The 21,669-nt window shown below is 39.6% G+C and overlaps 1 protein-coding gene across 1 annotated transcript; it reads right to left on the reverse strand.

Annotated features, from left to right (window-relative positions):
* Positions 1–232: 232 nt before the first annotated feature.
* Positions 233–21,029, reverse strand: LOC145780179 (uncharacterized). The gene is made up of 3 exons (XM_082591889.1): positions 17,760–21,029; positions 9,882–11,163; positions 233–477 (listed from the first exon to the last, which is right to left on the reverse strand). The coding sequence occupies exons 1-3, from the start codon at positions 21,027–21,029 to the stop codon at positions 233–235; spliced, it is 4,797 nt and encodes a 1,598-aa protein (XP_082448015.1).
* Between the last annotated feature and the right edge of the window lie 640 nt (positions 21,030–21,669).

Genomic DNA, 21,669 nt, shown 5'->3' on the forward strand with positions numbered 1-21,669 from the left:
CTGGCATTGATATTAAGCTTGCGTGCAGAACGCTGCATTATAGCAGGTGGTTTAGCATTTTTGCAGTTCAACCGTTTCAGATCATTCTTGGCAAAGCAATTGAATGCGGTCAATGCGGCAATAAGTTGAAAGTTGTCATGCTTTCTGAAACAGTGCTGACTAAGGTCAGCATCGATGTTGAAGGAAAGCGCAATAGCTCTTGGATAAAGACGTTACACGTTAACGTTGCACGTTAGTTACCAGCTGTTAAAAGTCTCTTCTTTATCTCTTTATCAGAGGACACAGTAGTGTATGACTGAACAGCTAGAGCTGCATTGGCGTAACAAAGTTCTGTTGGAGCTGATAGCCCGCCTCTGTTTGCATCATCAAAAAGATTCATGAATTCTTGTGGCAAATGTTCTTCAATCTGAACCTCATTCTCCTTTTCAGCCAACAATAAAAACTTCGCATTCTGCGCACTTCCTCCGCTGACAAATACTGCGACCGATATATCCACTTACAAAATAGGTTGCATTAGCATCGACCAGTGACAGCTCATTCAAATCTCCAACTTGGTTTCTCAACAACAAAAAACATGGAGCCATTCAACATCAGCTTTATTATTTGTAGTCGACAGCTCAAGTGCTATGCTTTCAAACGAAAATTTGGATGTTTTAACGAGCATCTTTTGTTGAAGCAAGTTCAGTGTGAGGCGTCCTAATAAAGCCCCGTGTCGCTACAGATAGGGTTAAATAATCGGGAGTTAATCTAATGATAATTTCCTCTTTAACGCTGTAGTGTAGGCCAACATACTAGGATTAAAAAGGTTTACAATTCTAAAACCAAATCCCGCTTTGAAAATTGCAAAATTTCCCCTTAGTGGTGAATTCTCCCCCCTCCCCCCCGGTTGGGAGCCACTGGTTTAGCTTGTTCAGTTTTACTATTGTGTGTTTGGTGTGTAACTTATAAAACACTTTCACGTTACACATTTGGTTGCACGACGCACGGCCTCTGAGAGAAATCAGAATTGGTCGAGAAACAATACGAAAAATGAGTGCCCTCCCAAAAAAAAACAACAGTTGTTAGCAAGTATAAAAGCAACGAAATTGTATCATGGGTTTGATCATGTGTCTTAAGCTGAACTTACCCTCTTTCTTCAGCCTCAAATTGAATTCCTTTAAAGTTTATATTTTAACAACATTGATATGACATAAACTTCATTTAATATGAAAATCAACTAAATCACTCGACTACGCTTGCAGAAAAATTGCCATTGTTGCTCAATATTTTGTCTAAAAAAATTGTAGCAGAGTTGTATGATGTGCAATGCACATCAATACTGGTGCGCTATTGGGAGGGCCGTCGGGAACAGATCGCTTAGCAACTCGAGTTTCTTAGGAGGTTTGTCGAGTAAATGGCGAAATCGAAAACCATTTTTTAATTGAACGCCAGGAAGACGGTGCACAACAAGGTCCAACTAATCAGTAAATCACCCCATTCCAGGGATATTGCAGTGGCGTATATTCAGGGTGTGTGCGTCGCACACCCTTCAAACATGGTTGATTCATCAATCATCATACAATTAAACTCAGTCAGTAATAAAACTTGGAATACATGTCCGGTTTTTCACAGTCTCTTGTTATAAAACATAAAAATATATTGGAAACATGTGTGCTCAAATCTTAAAACATATATAGTTGGTAACCACTTGAACATGTACGACCCCCATTCCCAGTATGACCCCAATTGCAGCTTTGACACTGCCAACCATTCAGAACATGTTGAAAGTGGCTACTGTTCAATTGTAACTCTCCTGACAGGCAGGGTTGCCTGGACGCAGAGTAAGCTAGGCTATAGGGCTAGGTAACTGCAGTTTGTTAAATAAGCAGGGTATGCAAGTAGCCTACTTGGTAGACTATATCAGGGGTGTGCAACGTGCGGCCCGCGGGCGAAATGCGGCCCGCGAAGAAAAATTGGGCGGCTCGCGAAGATGTGCCAATTTTGAATTGTGTGCGGCCCGTGAAACGTATTTATAATTTAATTGAGTCTGGTCCGTGTGAACAATTCATTATGGAGTGGATTATTGTAGATTTCACACCTTCTGTTAACCATTTTAGAAATCTCCCACCGGCCACCGCTAATCCGATTGTATTTAATTATTTGGAACGTCAGTAGATCAGATGCACAGAATTGCACAGAGAATAGCTGAACTATTAAACCGTATTCTGACGGTAGTTTTATGAAGCAGGGTCTTATCGATGTCGCAGAAGAAATGTGTCCTAAAATGAAGAGTGAGCGAAAAATAAATCTGTCACGGTGGACGATAGCGAGGCGTATCGATGATCTTGCTTGTGATATTAGTGACACACTCAGTAACCCGGCTGCATAGCCGAGTGGTGAGAACACTGGAACGGCAATCGAAAGGGCGCCTGTTCGACACCGCCCAAGAGCATGCGACTGTGTCTGTGGCAGGACACTTAAAGGCATGCCTGAAGGTGGACACGAAGATCGGCTTCCTTGCCTTCCTGTCCACTTAATCTAAATCTTCAACCACCGGGTGTAAGCCTGGATAGCCTACGACAAACAAAAAAAAAACTCAGGGATAAGGTGAAGAACTTAGTTTTATGGAGTTTTACGATCGATGAAAGTACGGACCAGAAGGACACAGCACAGTTGGCCATATTTGTAAAAGGAGTGGACAAAGACTTGGACGAAACGGAAGAGCTTCTGTCACTACAGTCAATGAAGGGCACGACAACTGGTGCTGACATCTTCACTGAAGTAATTGATGCTTTTGACAAGTTCGAACTGGACTTGTTCAGCTTATGCGGAATCGCAACTGATGGTGCTCGATCCATCTCCGGAACTGGCATTGGATTCATAGGTCTCTTGAAGTCTGCCTCGAGGGAGAGAAAAATCGATGATGACATAGCAATTTTTCATTGTATTATTCACCAGTGAATCCTGTGCGCAAAATCCATCAAGTTCAAACACATCTTGAGCCCGGTTATTAAACATTAATTTCATTCGAGCACGAGGGCTCAACCATCGTCAGTTTCAAAAGTTTCTGGATGATCTCAACACGACACATAAAGATCTACTTTTCATTTTCGAGGTGCGTTGGTTAAGCAAGGACTGCATGTTGCAACAATTTTGCGAACTGCGGAAAGAAGTAGTGAATTTTTTGATTTTACCGAAAACATCTCAACCAAGATGACTTTCCACATTTGAAAAAATTCATGGCTGTAAAAATGGCTCTTTTTGGCTCAACGCATTTGTGCGAACAAATTTTTCCTAAAATATGCGTCATGAAATCTCCCTATCGATCGGTTCTGACTGACGAACACTTGGAATATGGACTTCGAATTGCGAGCACTGCCATTAAAGTAAATTTGGAAAAAGTCGTCGGGAAAAGAAACCAGCTGCAAATTTCTCACTGAACTCGTAGTCGGTGTGACAATAAATTTGAATAGCAGTTTTCTTCAAATTTTATGCGTCTTAACTTGTTATTTCTGCAAGGAGATAACCTCTAATAATGTCATAAGAATAACATGAATAACAAAAAAAATACTTTTTTGTGCCTGCAACTACTTGTAAGCATATGTTAAATAAACGTGCGGCTCACGGTTTCACACAGATATTTATATGTGGCCCTCCAGTAATAAAGGTTGCACACCCCTGGCCTATATAAGTTATAATGGCATGAGATACAAGTAAGTAGGCTACTAAAACTTAGGTAACCTATATAAAAGGTGAAAGCAGGGTATGGGCAATAGGCATTGCAGGTAGGGTAGGTATAAAAGTGAAGGCAAGATATATGGACTACTCAAGTATCAAGTAGGCTAAGCATCAGCGCTCAGAGAAGGAAGAACAGGTAGAGTGTTAGCCTACTGACTGAAGCATAATTGTGTTCTCTTTCAGTGAAAAATTTCTTCACAATAGTGAAGTGAAGGGAAATTTAACACAACTCACAATGTATTACAGGAATTCAGTACAGTAATTCGTAGTGGTACACTGTTAAGTGAAAGGTGTATAAATTTCCACCCCTAAGGGTGGTATCTGTTTTCCACCCTATGCCTTTGTAGGGTGGATCTTTCCACCAAAAGTGGTGGATATTTCCACCTTTGACCAATGGTGGAGATTTCCACCCCAGCAAAATCCACCCTAAGCTGTGGAAACTTCCACTCACCCTATATACTTATAGGGTGGATATTTCCATCACAAAAGCTGTAAAATTCTACCATTCGTCTGAGGTGGAAATTTCCACCTCAGCAGCATGCACTCTCAGGCTTACCAAATTTCCACCTTTTAGGATGGTCCTATTTTTTACCTTATTCCTTTTTCTTGAGGTGGAAGTGTTCACTCTATAATTCAGACCGTTTGTTTATCGCAAAAATTCCGTATTCCTGTATTTTTTCATTGTACTTTTAATTTATTCACTTTTTCTCAATGTGATATCTGGGCCTGTTTGGATGAGCACAAAGTTGATATTCGCACAAGAATTGCAGAAAGACAAACGCATAGCTGTTGTGATTTTAATTTTCGATTGGTGTTCCATGGAACACCAGTCCAGTTAATAAATTTCTTGGGGAACACCGGTTGAAAATCACTGCCTTACACCAGCACTACCAATTTGTTATTCAAAACTGATTTATCAAAGCTTGCACAAGTGTGCTAATAGCAACGGAAATGTCACATAAGTAACGTAAAAGTTGTAACGTTTTGGCGACTTCTTTGGGAAAGTTAATATTAATATCCAATATGTGTACAAAAGCAGAAGCGCTGCAGTTTCAGGCTCCTCGATGTGGCACAGCAGTTGGTTGTGCACGTTTAGAGAAGATCTCGCATATGTGCTTGACTGGAGAATGGGATAAGGAGTTGTGACTTTTGTCAAGCTGAAATTGTCATCCTGTAACACAAGATACAACATTAGCATTGATCCAACCTTATAAGACTTATAGGCCTAGCCCTATGGTAAAACTGATTATACTTCGAAAAGGTATAGACTTAATGATGCCAATGAATTTGTAGTTGTGGCACACTACCATCTCTATGACACACGAACTAATAAGCTATAGCAGAATAGAATTGATGGCAATGTAACAATTTCGTGCCAGTATAAAAGTGGCAGGCCAATGAAGCATTCAGCAGCGAAATGCAACCCACGAGAAATAACAGACAATCGCTTGCATTTTTGCCGCCAACTTGACTAAAATTTGCCACCTGCAAAATGTAAATCGAATGTAATGGCAGGGGTTTCATCCATCATAATAAAAAGCTTCAGCACTTGTTACAGAAATTCTCGACTGTTACAAATGACAGCCAACGTTTAACTTTATTTTGGGATTCAGCTGTCGGCAATGAAAGCTATATTTGCAAATAGTCTACAACCATCACAGACCTATCCACACGACATAAAAATACAAACACATTCAAGCAGTCAGGCAAACACTGCTGGAGCAGCAAAATCACAGATTTAGCAAAACCCTACACATGTTGTGGGACATCACAAGCTTTGCTACTTTGCTGATATCTTCTTAGCACTCACCTACGAGCGCACTGGCACTAAGTTTGTCACGAGAATATTTCATATGAAAGCTTTCCATTGGTCATTGGATTTCATAACATTCTCTTTGATCAGCAATTGTGTAAACGTAGTGACAAAAACGACTTTACACAATTATTTCAGGTTCAATGAATAAAAGACATTCACTTACCAGGTTTTCATAAACATTGTCGTAAGCCATTCCTATAGTTCTATTTTCATCATTTCTAAAACTTCATTCGGCCGTAATATCTCGATTGAATTCGATTTTTCATATTTTTTAAGCAAGAATTGAATACTCTCTTCATGCTGTTCACATAAGCATTATGCGCTCTTCACCAGGGTTGCCAGGTCCACTTATGGAAAAAATGCCAAACAACTCTTCATAAAATGCCAACTGACCTAAAAAAATGCCAAATAGGCAAACCGGTGCAAAATCAAAGGTTTTTTCATTAAGGAGTAATGAATTTGATGAAAAAAAACTCAGCCTACACTTACTGTTACTGCAGAATCTAGCTATCTTCATTCATACTTGGCGAGGTTGTATGACGTCACTAACGCAAAACTTTGTGAAGACAACGGAGGGAAATAAAAATGTCCATGAGGTTTTATTGAAATTACCAATCACAATTAGTCATGTGAACAACGTTTAAAAGGCCAAATTAGGAAATGCCAAACAAAATTTTTCGAGCAAAAGAACAACAAAAAGGCCAAAAAACTGCCAAATTTTGAAAAAATGCCAAACAGGATTTTTTCATGCCAAACAACATAAACAAATGCCAAATTTGTATAATTTGGCATTAAAAATGCCAACCTGGCAAGCCTGCTCTCCACGTAATTGTGTATTTCGGACAACTGCCGCTTTGACAATCCAATTGAATCGAGTGACGTCATAATCCCTTTAGCAAAGGATTAACTCATGGCCCTTGTCTTCCTTTATCAAAATAAACCTAGTTCTTCGGCTTATTTGCATCTCCTCACGTTGATATAATCCGCATTCTAAAGCTTTGTACTTCAGTTCAACTTGTCATATTGCCCCACCAAAGTTTAAGTAGTGACGTCATAATCGAGTTTTCACAACAATTGTGCCTGCAGTATTGTTCTGTGCATATATGGTCTAGTTTTTCTAATTGCAATCATCCGCGGGAAGCGAAAAACACGATTCGCTGGATCATTGAAAGTAAAAGTAGCGACGTTGTTGTGAATCTCGCTTGTGTTTCAGAATCGGAGTTTGTGATCGCTGATCGTCATTTTACAAATGAAAAATTGTTTGCAACATCATTCTTCAAGTCGTACATGTCCCATGGGGAAATCGTTATAGTAAATGTATATTATTTTCTTTGTAAAAACATTCTTCCCTAGTCTAAAGGTCGGGGGTCTGCTTCTTTTTATCTTTGTTGCTTGAATTAAATATCAGGGCAAGTGTCGTCGTCGTCGTGTGAGCCTCTGGGGCCGAGGTCTATCCTTTTACCACTCCAGATTCACGATGTTCCCGGACTACACTGGAAGGCTACCAGAGAGCAGCCAGTCTTTGGTTTCATCATCCATGACACGCAGACCTTCCACTCCGTTAGGTGGCTTGAAAATGGAACATTCATTGATGATGTGGTCTGCGGTCTGTTCCTCGGCACCACATTCACAGGAGGAGGAAGAGGCCATTCCCCATTGGTGCATAGTTGAGCGGAAAAACCCGACGCCCGTACGGAGCGTCGGGCTTTTCCGCAAGGGCAAGTGTCGAACAGCTATTATGTTGTTCTGTCATAAAAATCACGGGCTCTGTTTATGGCAAAGCAGATTACTGACAACATTTTGTGAGATTTGAGCTGATGTGTTTCAGCAGTACATGGTTTTCCATAGGGATGGTGGGCAATAGACTTTGGCAATCAATACATTTGTTTTGGTATTGATTCTGTAATTTCAAAGTTAGTCATTCGATATTCACATAAATTCACAATCCTTATATTGCCGCAACACTATTTTTGACTGTCTTAATTCAAGTAGTTTATCAAAGTCTATGGTTTTGCATCACTGTGTTTGCTGTTTCCGATGGCGAGCCAAACGTGCCACCGACAAAATATGATGGTACCCTACACATGGAAAATAAGTTAGAATATTTTCCCAATAGATTAGTGGTTCAAATTCAATTGCTAGGAACGCTGAATTCAAGTTTAATTTGCAAAAAAAATCGAAATTACAGTATTCATATTCGCAAGAAATCGTATAACGTTGCATTAAAATTTACTTTAAATTAAAAAAAGAATAATTACCGCAAAGCTACTGATGCTACACATCGATTATCACTATTTTCTGATGTGAACAAATTTTGGATGGATGGAACAATCCACCCTTTCCTTCATTCCACCCTTGCCGCGAGAAATAACCACCCTTAATAATTTCCAACTCAGCCTTTCCACCCTCTTTGTTAACCGCGTGTGTATATCCACAGTTTAGGGTGGATTGAATTCTAAACGGTGGATATATCCACCATTCTTTTCGCTTTCCACCCTTGCCGCGAGAGATTTCCACCTATGAAAATTTCTACCCCAAGGTTTCCACCCTTTTGATTAACAGTGTAGTTGTAGCCTACCAGTCCTATTTTAGGTTGATTGATTGAATACAAATAATCAGTAGGCTACAGGTGGCAGTTGATCAATCAATTGCAGTTAATTGGTCTCATGGTTTGTAATAGTTATAACTAGGGCAACCAAAAGTCAATAAAATCAAATTTTTTCTGCTTTGTTCAAAGTTTATAAAACGTCCGTAAACTTCTTTTTTTATATTTAAACTTGATATTTTATTAAAGCTACACAGATTCTGATTTTTTGTTGCAATTTCTGTTGCTATTCTGACGTAACAATCGATTGGTTGCAATTTCTAATAATCTTGTTTCGCCCACTACTGACGATTGAATATTAACACTAGAAGCCCTGAAATATTTCCCTATACCTATAAAGACGATTGCGGTTATTTTGACCGGATGTATGAAACGCGTTTTTTTACAGCTTTTTCTTTATTTTAGTTCAAACATTGATATTCGTACAAAGATATACAAAGATGTACAAGATATACAAACAAACATTATTCGAACATTAGACATCTTCTTATCACGCACCGATCATTTTTGACCGGTCAGGGCTTATAGGTAGATGTGTTAAATGCTCTGTTTGCTGTGTCCTTTCCAAGACTTCTTTTAACACACAATTTTTGAAGTTGATTTGATTTTCTTATTAAAGGATTAAAAATAGTCTTTCACAAATACCAAGCAGTAACACCAAAAGATTTTAGCCATCCGGACGGCAAATAACAGATAACTGGAATGATTGAAAGTAAAGTGAACAGTGCTGGCTCTACCTTTGAGAAGGCGCCTTCCCGTAGGTAAAGCACTAACAAATCAGAAGACCGTGCGTAGAAAAAATTATACAAATGAGCCTCGGGAACATTGCGGCCCCTAATTATGGCACATACAGTAATTATAAGCGATTAAAGAAGAGGTTCATTGCCAGGCCTACACATAAATATTTACTAACATGTACGTTATTACTTGTATGCTGCAGCAGGCTGGAGAGAACAATTAGAAGTAAGCTATACAAGTACATTGAGTAAGTATACATATACATTGAATCGAACACTAATCACACAGGATTTAACACAATAGCGCAAAGTGATGAGTTGCCGGACAACGTCGACTATGAAGTTTAGTTACACAAACTGGCGCAAATGGCAAGGAATAACATGAAGCCAACTTTCACTCGACATAAACTGGCGTGATGCGCACAGATAAAGAAAAAACAAAACAAAAAACAAAGTGTCGCAAATGGTACACAAATTGATGTGATACGTAAGTAGAGATTAATACACAGGGTATCAAAGTAAGGGTACACAAATTGACACAATGCATACGTAAGAAAACCACTACACAGAGCATTATGTAGGCTATGTTAAACATACGAAAGGTACAAAGCATATAGAGTTATCAGACGTATTAAATTACGTTGGGAGCAGGGTTGTCTACCACCCACCGATCGAGTAAACTACCTAAAATACCAAGGATCCCGAGTACCTTACCGAACTGTGGGATGAGCAGGTCAAGGGGCTCGGTAAAAGTACAAGGTTACGGTTCAAAGTTATGGCCCAAGTTACGGCCTAAGTTTACGAGCCAAGTTACGGCCCAAGGTTACGAGCCCAGTTACGGCCCAAGTTACGGCCCAAGGTTACGAGCCCAGTTACGGCCCAAGTTACGGCATCTCAACTGGGGCAATGCACGAGATGTCTCTTAAGACCAATTTCACTTTGGTTTCACCTGTATGTTCATCACATTGAGAGATGGCAATTTTAGCCCTTCTTACAATAGGCTTACCATTCCTCATTTGAGGAATGACTTCCTCTACTCTACCCATTTGATAATTACCTCTTTTCGCAATATCTTCTGGAGATCCCAACACAACTAATTGGCCAGGTTTTAAGTTTTCGCGTAATTTAATCCATTTTTTTCTGCCTTGCAGCCATGGTAAGTAGAATTCTACCCATTTGTCCCAAAATTGTTTGGACAAGGATACGTTGAAGCGATAGTCCCTTCTAAGGTGATCTCGCTCAGCGGGTTGACCTAACACGGAGAGTGGAGAAAAAAATGGAGTTAAAAGAGTTGCAGGTGTGATAGCAGTGAAATCTTTGGGGTCATCACTGATTGGGATCAAAGGGCGTTCATTAACGATGCGGACAGCATTACTTATGTAAGTAATTAGTTCGATAAGGTTTGGTTTACGTGAGTTCGTATCCAAGATGTGATATAGCACATTCTTGATTTGTTTTACCATTGATTCCCAAGCACCACCTTGGGCTGGAGCATAAGGTGGAATAAAAACCCAGTCAATCCCTTCCTTTCTCAAGGAGTTTTGAAATGGTTTGGACTGGAAGGTTTCAGGTAAACTTTTTTGGGCAGCTTGGAAGGTACTCCCATTGTCGGAGTAAACTGTCTTAACCGGCCCACTTAAATCACAAAACCTTGAGAATGCAAGTAAAAGATCATTGAGCGCCAGTGAAGTCACTAATTCTACGTGAACCGCTCTAGAGGCCATACATGTAAAGAGGAGACCCCAAGCTTTCTTGTGACTTCTTCCCTCTGCGTAAAGCAAAGGGCCAAAATAATCGATGCCGCAATTGAAAAAGGGCTTGTTGTTAGCCGTGGTACGAGATTGCGGCAAGTCAGACATAAGTTGTCTAATGGGTTGTGCCTTATTTATAGTACACACAGCGCAGTCGTGTAAGTATTTCCGCACAGCAGCATTGCCATTGGCTATCCAGAATCTTTGTCTGGAGGAAAGTAATGTGTGTTGAGAACCGCTGTGCGAATTTCGGTTATGGTAAAATAGCACGACAAGTCTTGTTAACGGATGCCTGGAGGGCAGGATCAAGGGATGTTTTGTCTCCAATGAGATGGCAGGGGATTTGCTTAAGCGGCCCTCGATGCGGAGTCCCCCTAAGTTGTCCACGCAGGGTCTGTATTTCTTTAAAAGGTTAATTTCTTTCAGGTTTGCTTGTTTATTAGTAGCGGCATTCGCAATGCAGTGCTTTAATACATGTTGGAAGGATTCTGGAGATTCCTCCTTGGTCTGTTGTATTACATCACCGTACACCGATTTCTGAACATACCGTACAATGTTATTAAGTGCGTTGTCGAGATAAGGGGCGTTCAACTTTGGTATGGCAAATTCACTCTTCAAGGCCTTAGCGCGAACATACTCATCAAAGGCAGTAAGATAAGAGGTTCTTTTTTGTAACATATATAGTAGGGTGGCTCATTTTCCTTGATGTTTTTTAAAATTTTTGTCAGTTTGAAATAATGTTCCATTTTGCTCACTGATATTTGTAAACCAAAAATTTTTGTTGGGTTTTGACCTTTGACCCTGGTTCACCCAAGGAGAAATTCTGAATTTTTTTGAAAAATTAGTAAATTTCGAAGTGGTTTAGCAGTATTTGAAGAGGGGATTTCTCAAAATTTGACCACGTGATTTTGACGTTACTTCCTCTGTTAACTTCTACGTGGAACATCTTCACCCTACTCCAAGTCTGAGAGTCACTAATAGTGCATGCTTTTAGTGTCATTTTAGTTGATTTTACAGCCTTTTCCCAAGTCAGTGAATCTATAACATAAACCAACAAAAAAATTTTGGCACAAAAGATGAGAGTCATTTTAGAGTATTTCAGGGCCCCTGATTCCGAAACTGCACTTAGTTTTTTCGAATTGGCTCTAGTTTTCGAGATATTCGACAATGAAAATATTTTTGAAATCGTTTCTCAAAATATTCAATTAGCAAATTACTTATTTTCAGCCCTGTATACCATATGATGTCATAATTGCACTTGTCTAGTTCAATTGGTTCATATTGCACGATCAAGTTCAAAACGCAAGCAAAGGTTGAAATGAACTGTGTTTAACGCAAGGGAGACATAAATACTCAATGAAAACAGTTGTGAATCAGTAGGCCTACATCACAAGAAAAATATCCCGAAAGTCATGTGTTTATGAATGCAGCTTTATATTGAAAAGGTAGGCCTAATGAAATGGATACTTGTACAAACGAAGTTTTATTCCAAGCCTTTGCTAAGGCCAAGTCTTTGCTGCAAGAAATTTTTTTCTGGTCTATAGGCTAAATAAATGGCATATAGGCTAATAAAATATGCCTTTGACAAGTAGGATGCTGTACAAACAACCCAGATATATTTTGCTGCATGAGGCAACGCAGAGGACCAACACATTCTGCGATAGATACAGCGCTATATGAAAACAAGCATTATTATTATTACTTTGACATGAAGCTGGGTGATCAAGATAAGTCCTGGGTTCCTCCTAAAGTATGCTAACATTGCACTCAAACCCATTTCTGATGGGCTCAAGGATAAGAAGTTCAGAGTGCCATGGCATAAAAAGAGCCGTGGAATCACCATGAAAATTGATACTTCTGCACGGTGAGCATGTTCGAAGGAAGTCGGAACATCATGTTTACATGGAGTGTGCAAGGCAGTCATTGCATGGATGTTGCTATTTCTGTTTTTTGTTTGCCCTCTCTAGTTTCAAGTGGTGATTTGCTTGAAACAATAGGAAAACGGGCATGACTGAGAGTAACCTCAATACCTTCAGTAATGTTTTGGAGCAAGGTCAAGTTTTTTTCTCAAAACCATTTCTACCACCTACTGTAGTAGTTAAAGATTTAGTTATCAAAAGTGGTAGCTGCAATCTTGGCTCCTCATCTCGATAAACATGACATTCTTGACTCCAAGGCCAAGATTACGTTCTTCCGCAGCAAGGATAAAATTCTAAGCAGCTACTTTACTGAAGAACATAACTTTGTATTGTGTAATTATATTCAAACCTTGATGGGTGTTGCTCAGTAGGCCAATCATAATAAAGAGTTGCGTTTGTTCATCGATAGCTTTGTTTTGTTTATTTGTCTAGTTTGTTAAGCAAAACAATGTATGCATTTTGTTTGTACTTAGTAGCTTACTTAGTAAGTCTGAGACTGTTGAAATCAACAAATATATTAATGCAAAACGCAAGTTATATATTCTACATCTTGTATCCTCAGGCTTGCTTCACATCATATTTTGATTGTTACTAGGCCAGTAAACGTTAAATAGCTGTTTGTTTGGGTTGTAATCAGCGTGATTGGTTCCAAATAGCGTTTACACAACTCAGAAATGTGCCTGGGATTACTTCCAGTTTTGTCTATGTAGTAAACGACACGACGTTAAATCTATAGGGGCTCAAAATTGCGAAAAAAATATTTTTGCTGTAACTCAAAATCTAAAGCCAATTCGAGAAAACTTTGTGCATTTTTAGAATCAGGGGCCTCGAAATACCTTAAAATGGCTCTCACATGTCTTTATATAAAAAAAAGTTTTGTTGGCCTGTGAAAATCGATAAACATCGTCAAATCATTCAAGAAACTGAAAGCAGTAGATATTTATTACGTGAAGGGTGCACAAAGAAAATCATGTCTGAAATGTGGTAGAATTCGACATTTTGAGAGTAATACATGTGTCAGTGTTCATGGAGTTGCTAATTAAACCACTTTGCTTGCTACAAGTTTGTGTTACTGCCTCTTATTGTGTCCATTGAGATGCTAGAGTGCATTAGAAGATAGCGGGTGAGCAGTTTCAGGGATAAGCGAAAATTCGATATTTTGAAAAAATTCAAACCAGGTGAACCAGGGTCAAACGTTAATATTTTTTTGTGAAATTTGGTGTAGAAGATACATTTACCAAAAGGAACAATATTCCAAACTGACGAAAGATTTAAAAGAAAAAAAATTTTTTTTCGAGATTTTGCGCCAGCCTAATATATAGCGTTGGTGCGCTCTCTATGAGCCGATCTAAATCTCCACCATGCGGCGCATTTGATAGATCTGCTTTAATGGCATGGACTGCAGTGGTCTCTTGTCCGGGTGTCAGTTTACCCGCCTGTTGAAGGAAAAGTGGGCCGTTTAGCCAAAGCGACCGCGACTCTTTTTTCAGCACAAGATTTGGGCGAGAGCCTACGTCCGCCGCGTTCATGTTGCTTGGGCAGTATCGCCAGTCACAGCCTTTGGACCATAGCAAGATCTTATCGATCCTTCTTACAATAAACTTAGCGAGTCGCAAGTCAAGATTTTTTATCCATTGCAGAACAGTACGAGAGTCACACCAAAAATGTTTCTCACAATTTAAAGATCCTAAAGCCTCATCTGCTTGTTTAACAAGTTCCAACGTGATTACCGCTGCCACTAACTCCTTTCTGGCAATAGGCCAGGAGAACTGATTTTTTAGCACAATTGTGCACTTTCCGAGTACAAACGAGACACTCAGCATATCATTCACGACTCTGCGTAAATATACCACGGACGAGAATGTTTGATTAGAAGCGTCGCAAAACCCGTGCAACTGATACGTCACAACGTCAGTTGGGCCTGGCGTTATGCCATTCACAAAGTACCACCTCGGTAACGAAAATTCTTTCAAGAGCGACAAGGACTGGAGCCAAACGGTCCAATCCTTAACCCTTTGCTTTTCAACGTTTTTTTGGAAGTTAACTGCTCAAGGGGGGGCCTTTTTTGGATCAAATTCAATCAGCTGTTACGTGTTATCTGCTGATGCTATTTCAACAAAAGTTGCACTGGTGTGAAAAAAAATCATTTGTCTATAAGTTTGAAAAGTCATTATTTTAAAATTTTGTATGTTAAACTTGATATTTCAATTTTTGCAAAGGTACCCAAAAACGACAATTTTGATTTATCTTGCCGCTATTTAATTACCGTGCTAATCCGATTTCATGCAAAGTTCTGAAAAACAATGAGCTCGATCGAACGCACGAAGTGTGTGTGCGGTGTGCCAAATCATTGCATTGATAAAGATTTACTTACGACTTGCGAGCAAATCTTATTGTAAGCTACTCATTGATTCTAAAATAGTTACAATCAGAGTAATATTGTTACACGAATTTGAAAAAAAACAAAACTGCGTTTGTTGTCTTACATTTTCGTCCTAAACTAATGCATTCCCAAACTCATGGCTAGCTTCTAGTTTTATGGAACCAAATTTCTCATAAGTAACACCTTAGCCTGCTTGAATAGCTGTTTACACCTTCGTTTGTGTATTTTAGGTCTACAATTGAGTTTGTAGTATGAATATTTTTAGTAGAGAGAAGACAATTGAACAAGTTGTTGAAATTATCTGAAATTTCTAAGTTCAAATTAGGTGCCTTTGAAATAGTGGATTTGTGTCAAGTCGCATCACAAATATCATGCAAGCTACATCATAAGTCATTTCGCTTACGGGTGTTTATAAACATGACTCATAAATTACATCCACCAACAATACAGCATTTACATCAACAAAGCTAAGTTCGAAGCTAAACTTTTTATTGAAGATTGTGTCAATCAATTTGAAATAACATTTTTAGTCCGCCAGCGTCGAAACAATGCAACAGCGAATTGAGGAACATGCGTAAACAAAGGAAATGTGAAATAACCCACAGTCAGCAAAGCTACATAAATTTAACGTTTACAAATGTTGAATCAATGTAAAAGGAATGGATTGCTGACTGGGTCGTCATTGTTTGAAGCACAAAAAATACGCGTAAATGCGACAACATCAGCAAGGCAGCGATTATGTTTCTGGCCAAAAAAAAATTAACTTTTGAATTCAAAGATAAAAATGATTATAACGAAGCTTCAAAGTTTGTCGTAAAAAATATTGCAGAGATACAATAAACATAATCATTTTGTGCCAGATTGTGAGAAGACTTCCTAGATTCTTTCCAAACATTTGCAGGATTGCAAATTATTTTTTATAACTTTATATTGCCAAAAAATGGCTTCTTTGTTGAAACAACGTGGCTACAATTCTATAAAAAATTCTTAGGCCTACTACATTGAAGTAATGAAATTTTTTTTGTGATTTTGCTGATGACGTTTTACAATATCCGAGAAGTAAAAAATAATAATGATGAATTATTTTACAAAACCGTGGTTTGCAAGCGCTTCACAAAAAATTGTTGGGGGAAAATTTACCATTAGACGTAAAACGTTTGTAAAAGAAAATTGTCGGTTTACGTATTTATAATGTTTATTGCCCTGTTCGAATTATAAACTGCCTGTATTGTCTACCTTTGTGGTTGCCGGCCAGCTTAGAGCAGCATGCAAACTACGCGTTTATGGTATTTGCATCGTGTTATGATTCTCGAAAATTTCCCACAAGGTCTTTATTTTTATCGTGACATTTTTGTGCCTTTTCTGTTCTAAACTTGAAGTCATTGTGCAGCACAATCCACATCGGTTTTTAGACTCAGTCTTCATTGAAAATCTTTTGTGTGGTGCATCATTTCAAGTAGTGTCTTCCCCTAAGCTGTTACACAAACCGCCCAGAACCAGGTTGATTATTATGTATCTTACAGCCGTTGAGAGCCCGTTATTGTATGTGTGGAATTATTACTGAAGATGTCTGACTACATTCATGCCAAAGTCGAGCAAATTCTGCTTTCGGGATCCTTGCCGTTATTTACGGTATTTTTTGTTGATAAGTTTAGGAAGCATTTTTCAAAGATAAATGAAGACATCGGTATTGTTCGTCACTTAGATTTAGTTTTCTCAGCATTGTTTATTCATTCTTTGATCCACTAATTTGTCCCACTTTTGGTATAGCCTAATCGGATCGTTTATAAATGGCAGGTCTTCACAATAGCCGGCCTCTTATACATTGGCGCAACGTATTCAGATGTTGAATCAATGATGAAAAAAGCTGATTTGTTGTTTGTCTGATGTGACGCCTAGCTTTATGCCTCTTCTACATTACAAAATATTTAGTAATGTAGATGAGGCATTATCATCTTCATTTTGCGCTCTTTAGAACAACACACAGTGCACTGTGAAACAAAAATGCAGGACAAAACAACAAGTAGGCGACATAAAGCAGGGAAGGGACATATTGTAGCCATCGAGTTAGCTGCTACGTGTAAATGGAGCCTATCTCATAATTTTGAATGTATCTCACAATTACTGCTTGCAAAAACGCCATTTCTTCGGCCTCTCCCAAAAGCATTTGCAGTGATACATTTCCTCAATTGCAAGTTTTGTCAATGAGAGCATTTCCATAGAACGTTTATTTCGAAACCAGGTTTTCGTGCATTTACCCAAGAGAAGATTTCTTATTGTAACGTTTTTTATTCGTCAATGAATATTATCTGCTTGAAACAACTGTTTTGAATAGTTTGTGGCCTACATAGCCTACTATATTGATCGTGGATTGCTATTCTTCTTTGTAGAGCTGATAACGCAAAAAACGTTTGCTATTATTGTTTCTAATTAACAGCTTTGTGATCACTGGCTTTTCTTTTGTGGCATAAGAAATAACGCGCTTTGTATTATTGAGGTCAAACCAAACAAAGGAAACCAAGAGGATGTTTCTCTCTGCTCGCGCATATCGATGCACGAAGCAATTATGAGCTTATGGCTTGTTATCGCAATGTAATCCATTTCACGCTTTGCTGGAAGTGAGCTAGAAATAGCAAAAATTCACCAAAATCTTGAATTTACAAGAAAACTACACAACTTTTAGCATTAAATTTAATATCATCAGATCCGCCTGGCAATTTTAGGAAAAGTCAAGAAAAACCAAGTGCATGGCGTTACTGTGCTTCAAATAATCAAAGGAAATATGAGGGGGGGGCCAAATCTGGCCTCCCTTTGAGGAGCAAAGTGTTAACAACACTATCAGGGATCTCATCGTCCCAATCAAGTTTATCGATGGCTAGTTGTTGAAGGATCAAACGTGCCTTTACAAAAAATGGGGCACAAAACCCAAGTGGGTCAAAGTTTTGTCCCAGCTGACTAAGCATAGTTCTACGTGTGTACTTAACCAGGGGTTCTAGAGAGCATTTAATGAGTAACTCATCAGACTCTGTTTGCCACACACAGCCCAAAGTCTTGGCAGACGGTAAATACGTCCCGTCCGCATGTAAATCAAGGTCGCGGATAGCAGGCGCCAGGGACTCACTGGTCAGTCCAGCTAAAATATCCATAGCGCTTCTGTTAGCACTCCACTTTACTAGTTTAAAGCCACGACTATGAAATAATTCTATTGATTCATCTGCGATTTTCTTTGCGTCTTCCAAGCAATTAACTGAAAAGATAAAGTCATCCATGTACATATTCTGCAGAACGTTACTTAAAGTCAGCTTACCTGCCTCATTGGGATTCTGCTTAGCCATCTTCTTGAAGGCTAAACAGGCTACATACGGGCTGCTTTTCACACCCCAAGGGTGGACACAAAAACGAAATGGGACTAGTTTGACGTTTTCTATGTCATCTTGGTCAAACCAGAGTATTCGAAAGAGATTCCTCTGCCTCGCAGGCAGTCTTATCTGAAAGAAACATTTTGTAACATCGGCCATCAAGGCAAATTTCCCTAACCTGAACCTAGTTAGCACATGTAGCAACGGGTTCAAAAGATCCGGGCCAGACATAATTACGTCATTTACACACACGCCGTTAAATTCGGACTTCCCATCATATACAATGCGCTTCTTAGATTGCGAAGTGACAAAATATGGCAGATACCATGTACAACCCGTAGCGTGAGTTGCACTCAAGTCGTCCTCTATACTCTCGATATAGCCATTCGACTGCAAGTCTTTCATCGTATCGGTTAGATATTCACAAAGGTCGGGTTGTTTCAAAGCCTTTTTCCGAAGTGCCGCGGCCCTGTCTACCGCCAGCTTATAATTGTTAGGTAAGTTGATGTTACTCATCAAAGGGACGGGGATTTCAAATTGTTCCCCTTCTAACTTAATATTTGGTTCGACTTGTTGAGTTGCAATCACATCATTACGAGATAACTGAGGTAATTCGTCATTTATCGAGATTTCCCTAATCACCTCTTTCAGGTCATTAATTTCCTGATTTTTTGTTTTATTTTCAGATCTGAGGTAAGATATCACATCACATTCTAAAGCCAGACTGGTTTTACCAACTTTTGTAACGCTCGCCTCTATGGGCGATCTTCCCCCACAGGCCAGCCAACCAAGAGGAGTAAGAATTGCGTGTGGGTCAGTAACATTTCCTCCTGGGCGCTCCTCGTGGACCAACATGAGATGAGCATTGTCGTTACCTATAAGTACGTCGACCGTGTCCATTTTGTCTAAGGAAAAAATCTCTACATCATCAAAATTCCGATAGTCACTCACGTTCTGTCTGTGTGGCAGTGCGTGAACATCATCACCCCAAGGGGGGTTGACTACTGATGTAATGCCGTTAAACAATTCTCCAGTGCTTAATGACTGGATGCTAAACTCTACTAAATCGGCATTGGTTGCTCTCTTCCCAATCATTGTATCCATATTAAACGATACATTGTCGAAAGGAGATAAACCCAGGTCTCGGACTAATTTACTTGACACAAAGGTTAGTTGAGATCCTGGGTCATGTTGACAGTAAACTAACTTCGGCTGTCCGTTGATAGGATTGACAATCCGGGCGGCAGTCACACGATTCCAGGCCGCCTTGACATTCCGGATACAGACGCTACGTACCTCTAAGTTGTTGTTGCGTCCAGGTGCCTGATTTCTATTGCCATTGTAGTGTACTTTTGTAGAAGAATTACACTGAGGTACCAACTTATAAAGTTGATGTAAGAGGAAATGATGCTTTTCAACTCGATCATCTCTGCATTCACGACAAGTATTACGGTAGGTACAGTCATCAACAATATGGTTACTACTCAAGCAATTCAAACATCTTTTAGCCTTAATGATCAGGTTCTTCCGTTCTACAAGAGACATGTTTAAGAATCTAGTACATTGTGATAAACGGTGATGTTCTTCAGCACCATTCACTGAACAAAAAAGACAAGGGCGTGTTGTAGAGGAATATTTACTGTTACTAAATACCTTTGCTGAAGTTTGCCTCACTGGGCATGCAGATGATTTCTTGTACGTCATTTTGGCTCCCGAAGTGTCAGAATCACCTAGCAACAATATGGCGAAGTCGGAAGATAGACATGTTTCTTCCCGTACTACAAAATCAAGTAAATTGTGAAACTCAGGTTCGTTAGTACTGCCATGTTGCTCAAACAGAAAGTCTAAAAATTTCGATCGTGTTGCCAGTGGCAGTCGTTTCGCTAGGTCTAATACAAACCGTCCTTCCAACTTGTCGCGTTGGTCATGTGCCTGAGCGTAAAGCAAACATTGTGATAATTGATCTTTGTAATCTTTCCACATAGAAGCCGACACCGATGGCCACTTAGGTCCGTAACGATACTTCCTGACTTCCGGTTCCGCATAAAAGCCACCACGTACTCCAAAGCGTTGTGATAGCCGTTCTAGAGACATTTTAATCCTAGCCTCAGGAGGCAAACCTGGGGTATCAGAAACAAGATTAGCTATAGTTTGCGCCGCCGTTCCGACACACGCAGCTTGCAGTAAAGTTAGGCAAGATTCTTGGAAGGGGCAGCTTTTCATTAAAGCAGTGATGCGATTTTTGAAAAATATGAAGGGCATATTCTCCCCATTATAAGCAATCAAAGTAGCTCTATCGAGATAGGCCCTACAGTTTTGATATTGAAAAAATGAATCTTGTTGTGTACAATTAATTTCAGACTCCCTGGGTGGCCGAGAATCATAAATGTTAGAGCGACCAGTACTTACGTGCCTTGGGATTACTTGTGGGTTGTGAGAATGGTTCATACCAAAGTTCTGAGTTCCTGTCGTCTGGCACCCATACGTGTCCCTAAAGTTAGACTCAGGCACATAAGGCTCCGGGGATCGAGAGACCGCTGGGGTTTCATCAAGAAGTAGGGCTTCCCAGGTTAAATTATCGTTCCTATTCAAATTCGACTCGGTGGGGTCATCTCTAGCGGCCCCAAAGCTTACATGTCTTTTAAATTCCGGGTACGTGGGGTCATCTCTAGCGGCCCCAAAGCTTCCACGTCTCTTAAATTCCGGATACGTGGAGTCATCAAAGGGAACGTTAGTATTCATATTAGTGCTAGACTCGGGAAACGATCGGTGATCTTCACCCAAGCCAGTAGTGACATTTAATTTAATTTGCTGTTTCTTGAATTCAGACTCGGCACTTAAGTTTTGAATGGCTAGGTTAGATCTTATCTCTTCCTTTTTCAATTCATTCCTAGCTATCAGGGCATTAATTTCTCTTTGTTTATTAAATTCTATAAGGCTTCAGAGTGCCCTGCAACGGGGTCAAAGTTTCGAGGCTGTAGTTTAAGTCGGGATTCGTAAGCAGCCGGATGGGATTGAGTTTCGATCTTAGCTTTAAGCCGAGTTGTCATGGGATGAGACCCCTTTTTATATGTGTAGTTAACCTCAGGAACTGTCTCATCACACTCTTTAGTCAAGTTAACGATCGGTGGGTGGGTGGCCATCAACACATCACCATGATCACCAATTCCAACATTTAGGCCCTCAAAGATACAGCTAGATATGGGCGACGAAGACATTCGCCTAACAATTACTGTACATATAAGACAAACGTTGCGTTTTCGCAACAGACAAGTAGGTGACGCTTTTTTCTATTTCTAGATCGAACTGCTTGAGATTTTGCGGTCAGTCCAGTTTCATTAGTTAGTTTAGTGTTGTAAGAGTCAGAAACAAGTTAGCTTAT

Source organism: Aplidium turbinatum, chromosome 1, assembly GCF_918807975.1.
Source record: "Aplidium turbinatum chromosome 1, kaAplTurb1.1, whole genome shotgun sequence".
Taxonomy (NCBI): Eukaryota; Metazoa; Chordata; class Ascidiacea; order Aplousobranchia; family Polyclinidae; genus Aplidium; species Aplidium turbinatum.

Bases quoted from the DNA above. Each gene is read 5' to 3' on its own strand.
- LOC145780179 (XM_082591889.1), bottom strand. From the start codon at position 21,029: ATGAATACTAACGTTCCCTTTGATGACTCCACGTATCCGGAATTTAAG. The intron at 11,164-17,759 runs GTTAACACTTTG...CGGTATGTTCAG, and splicing joins ATGAGATCCCTGATAGTGTT to AAATCGGTGTACGGTGATGT. The intron at 478-9,881 runs GTAAGCCTATTG...TATCGGTCGCAG, and splicing joins CATTCCTCAAATGAGGAATG to TATTTGTCAGCGGAGGAAGT.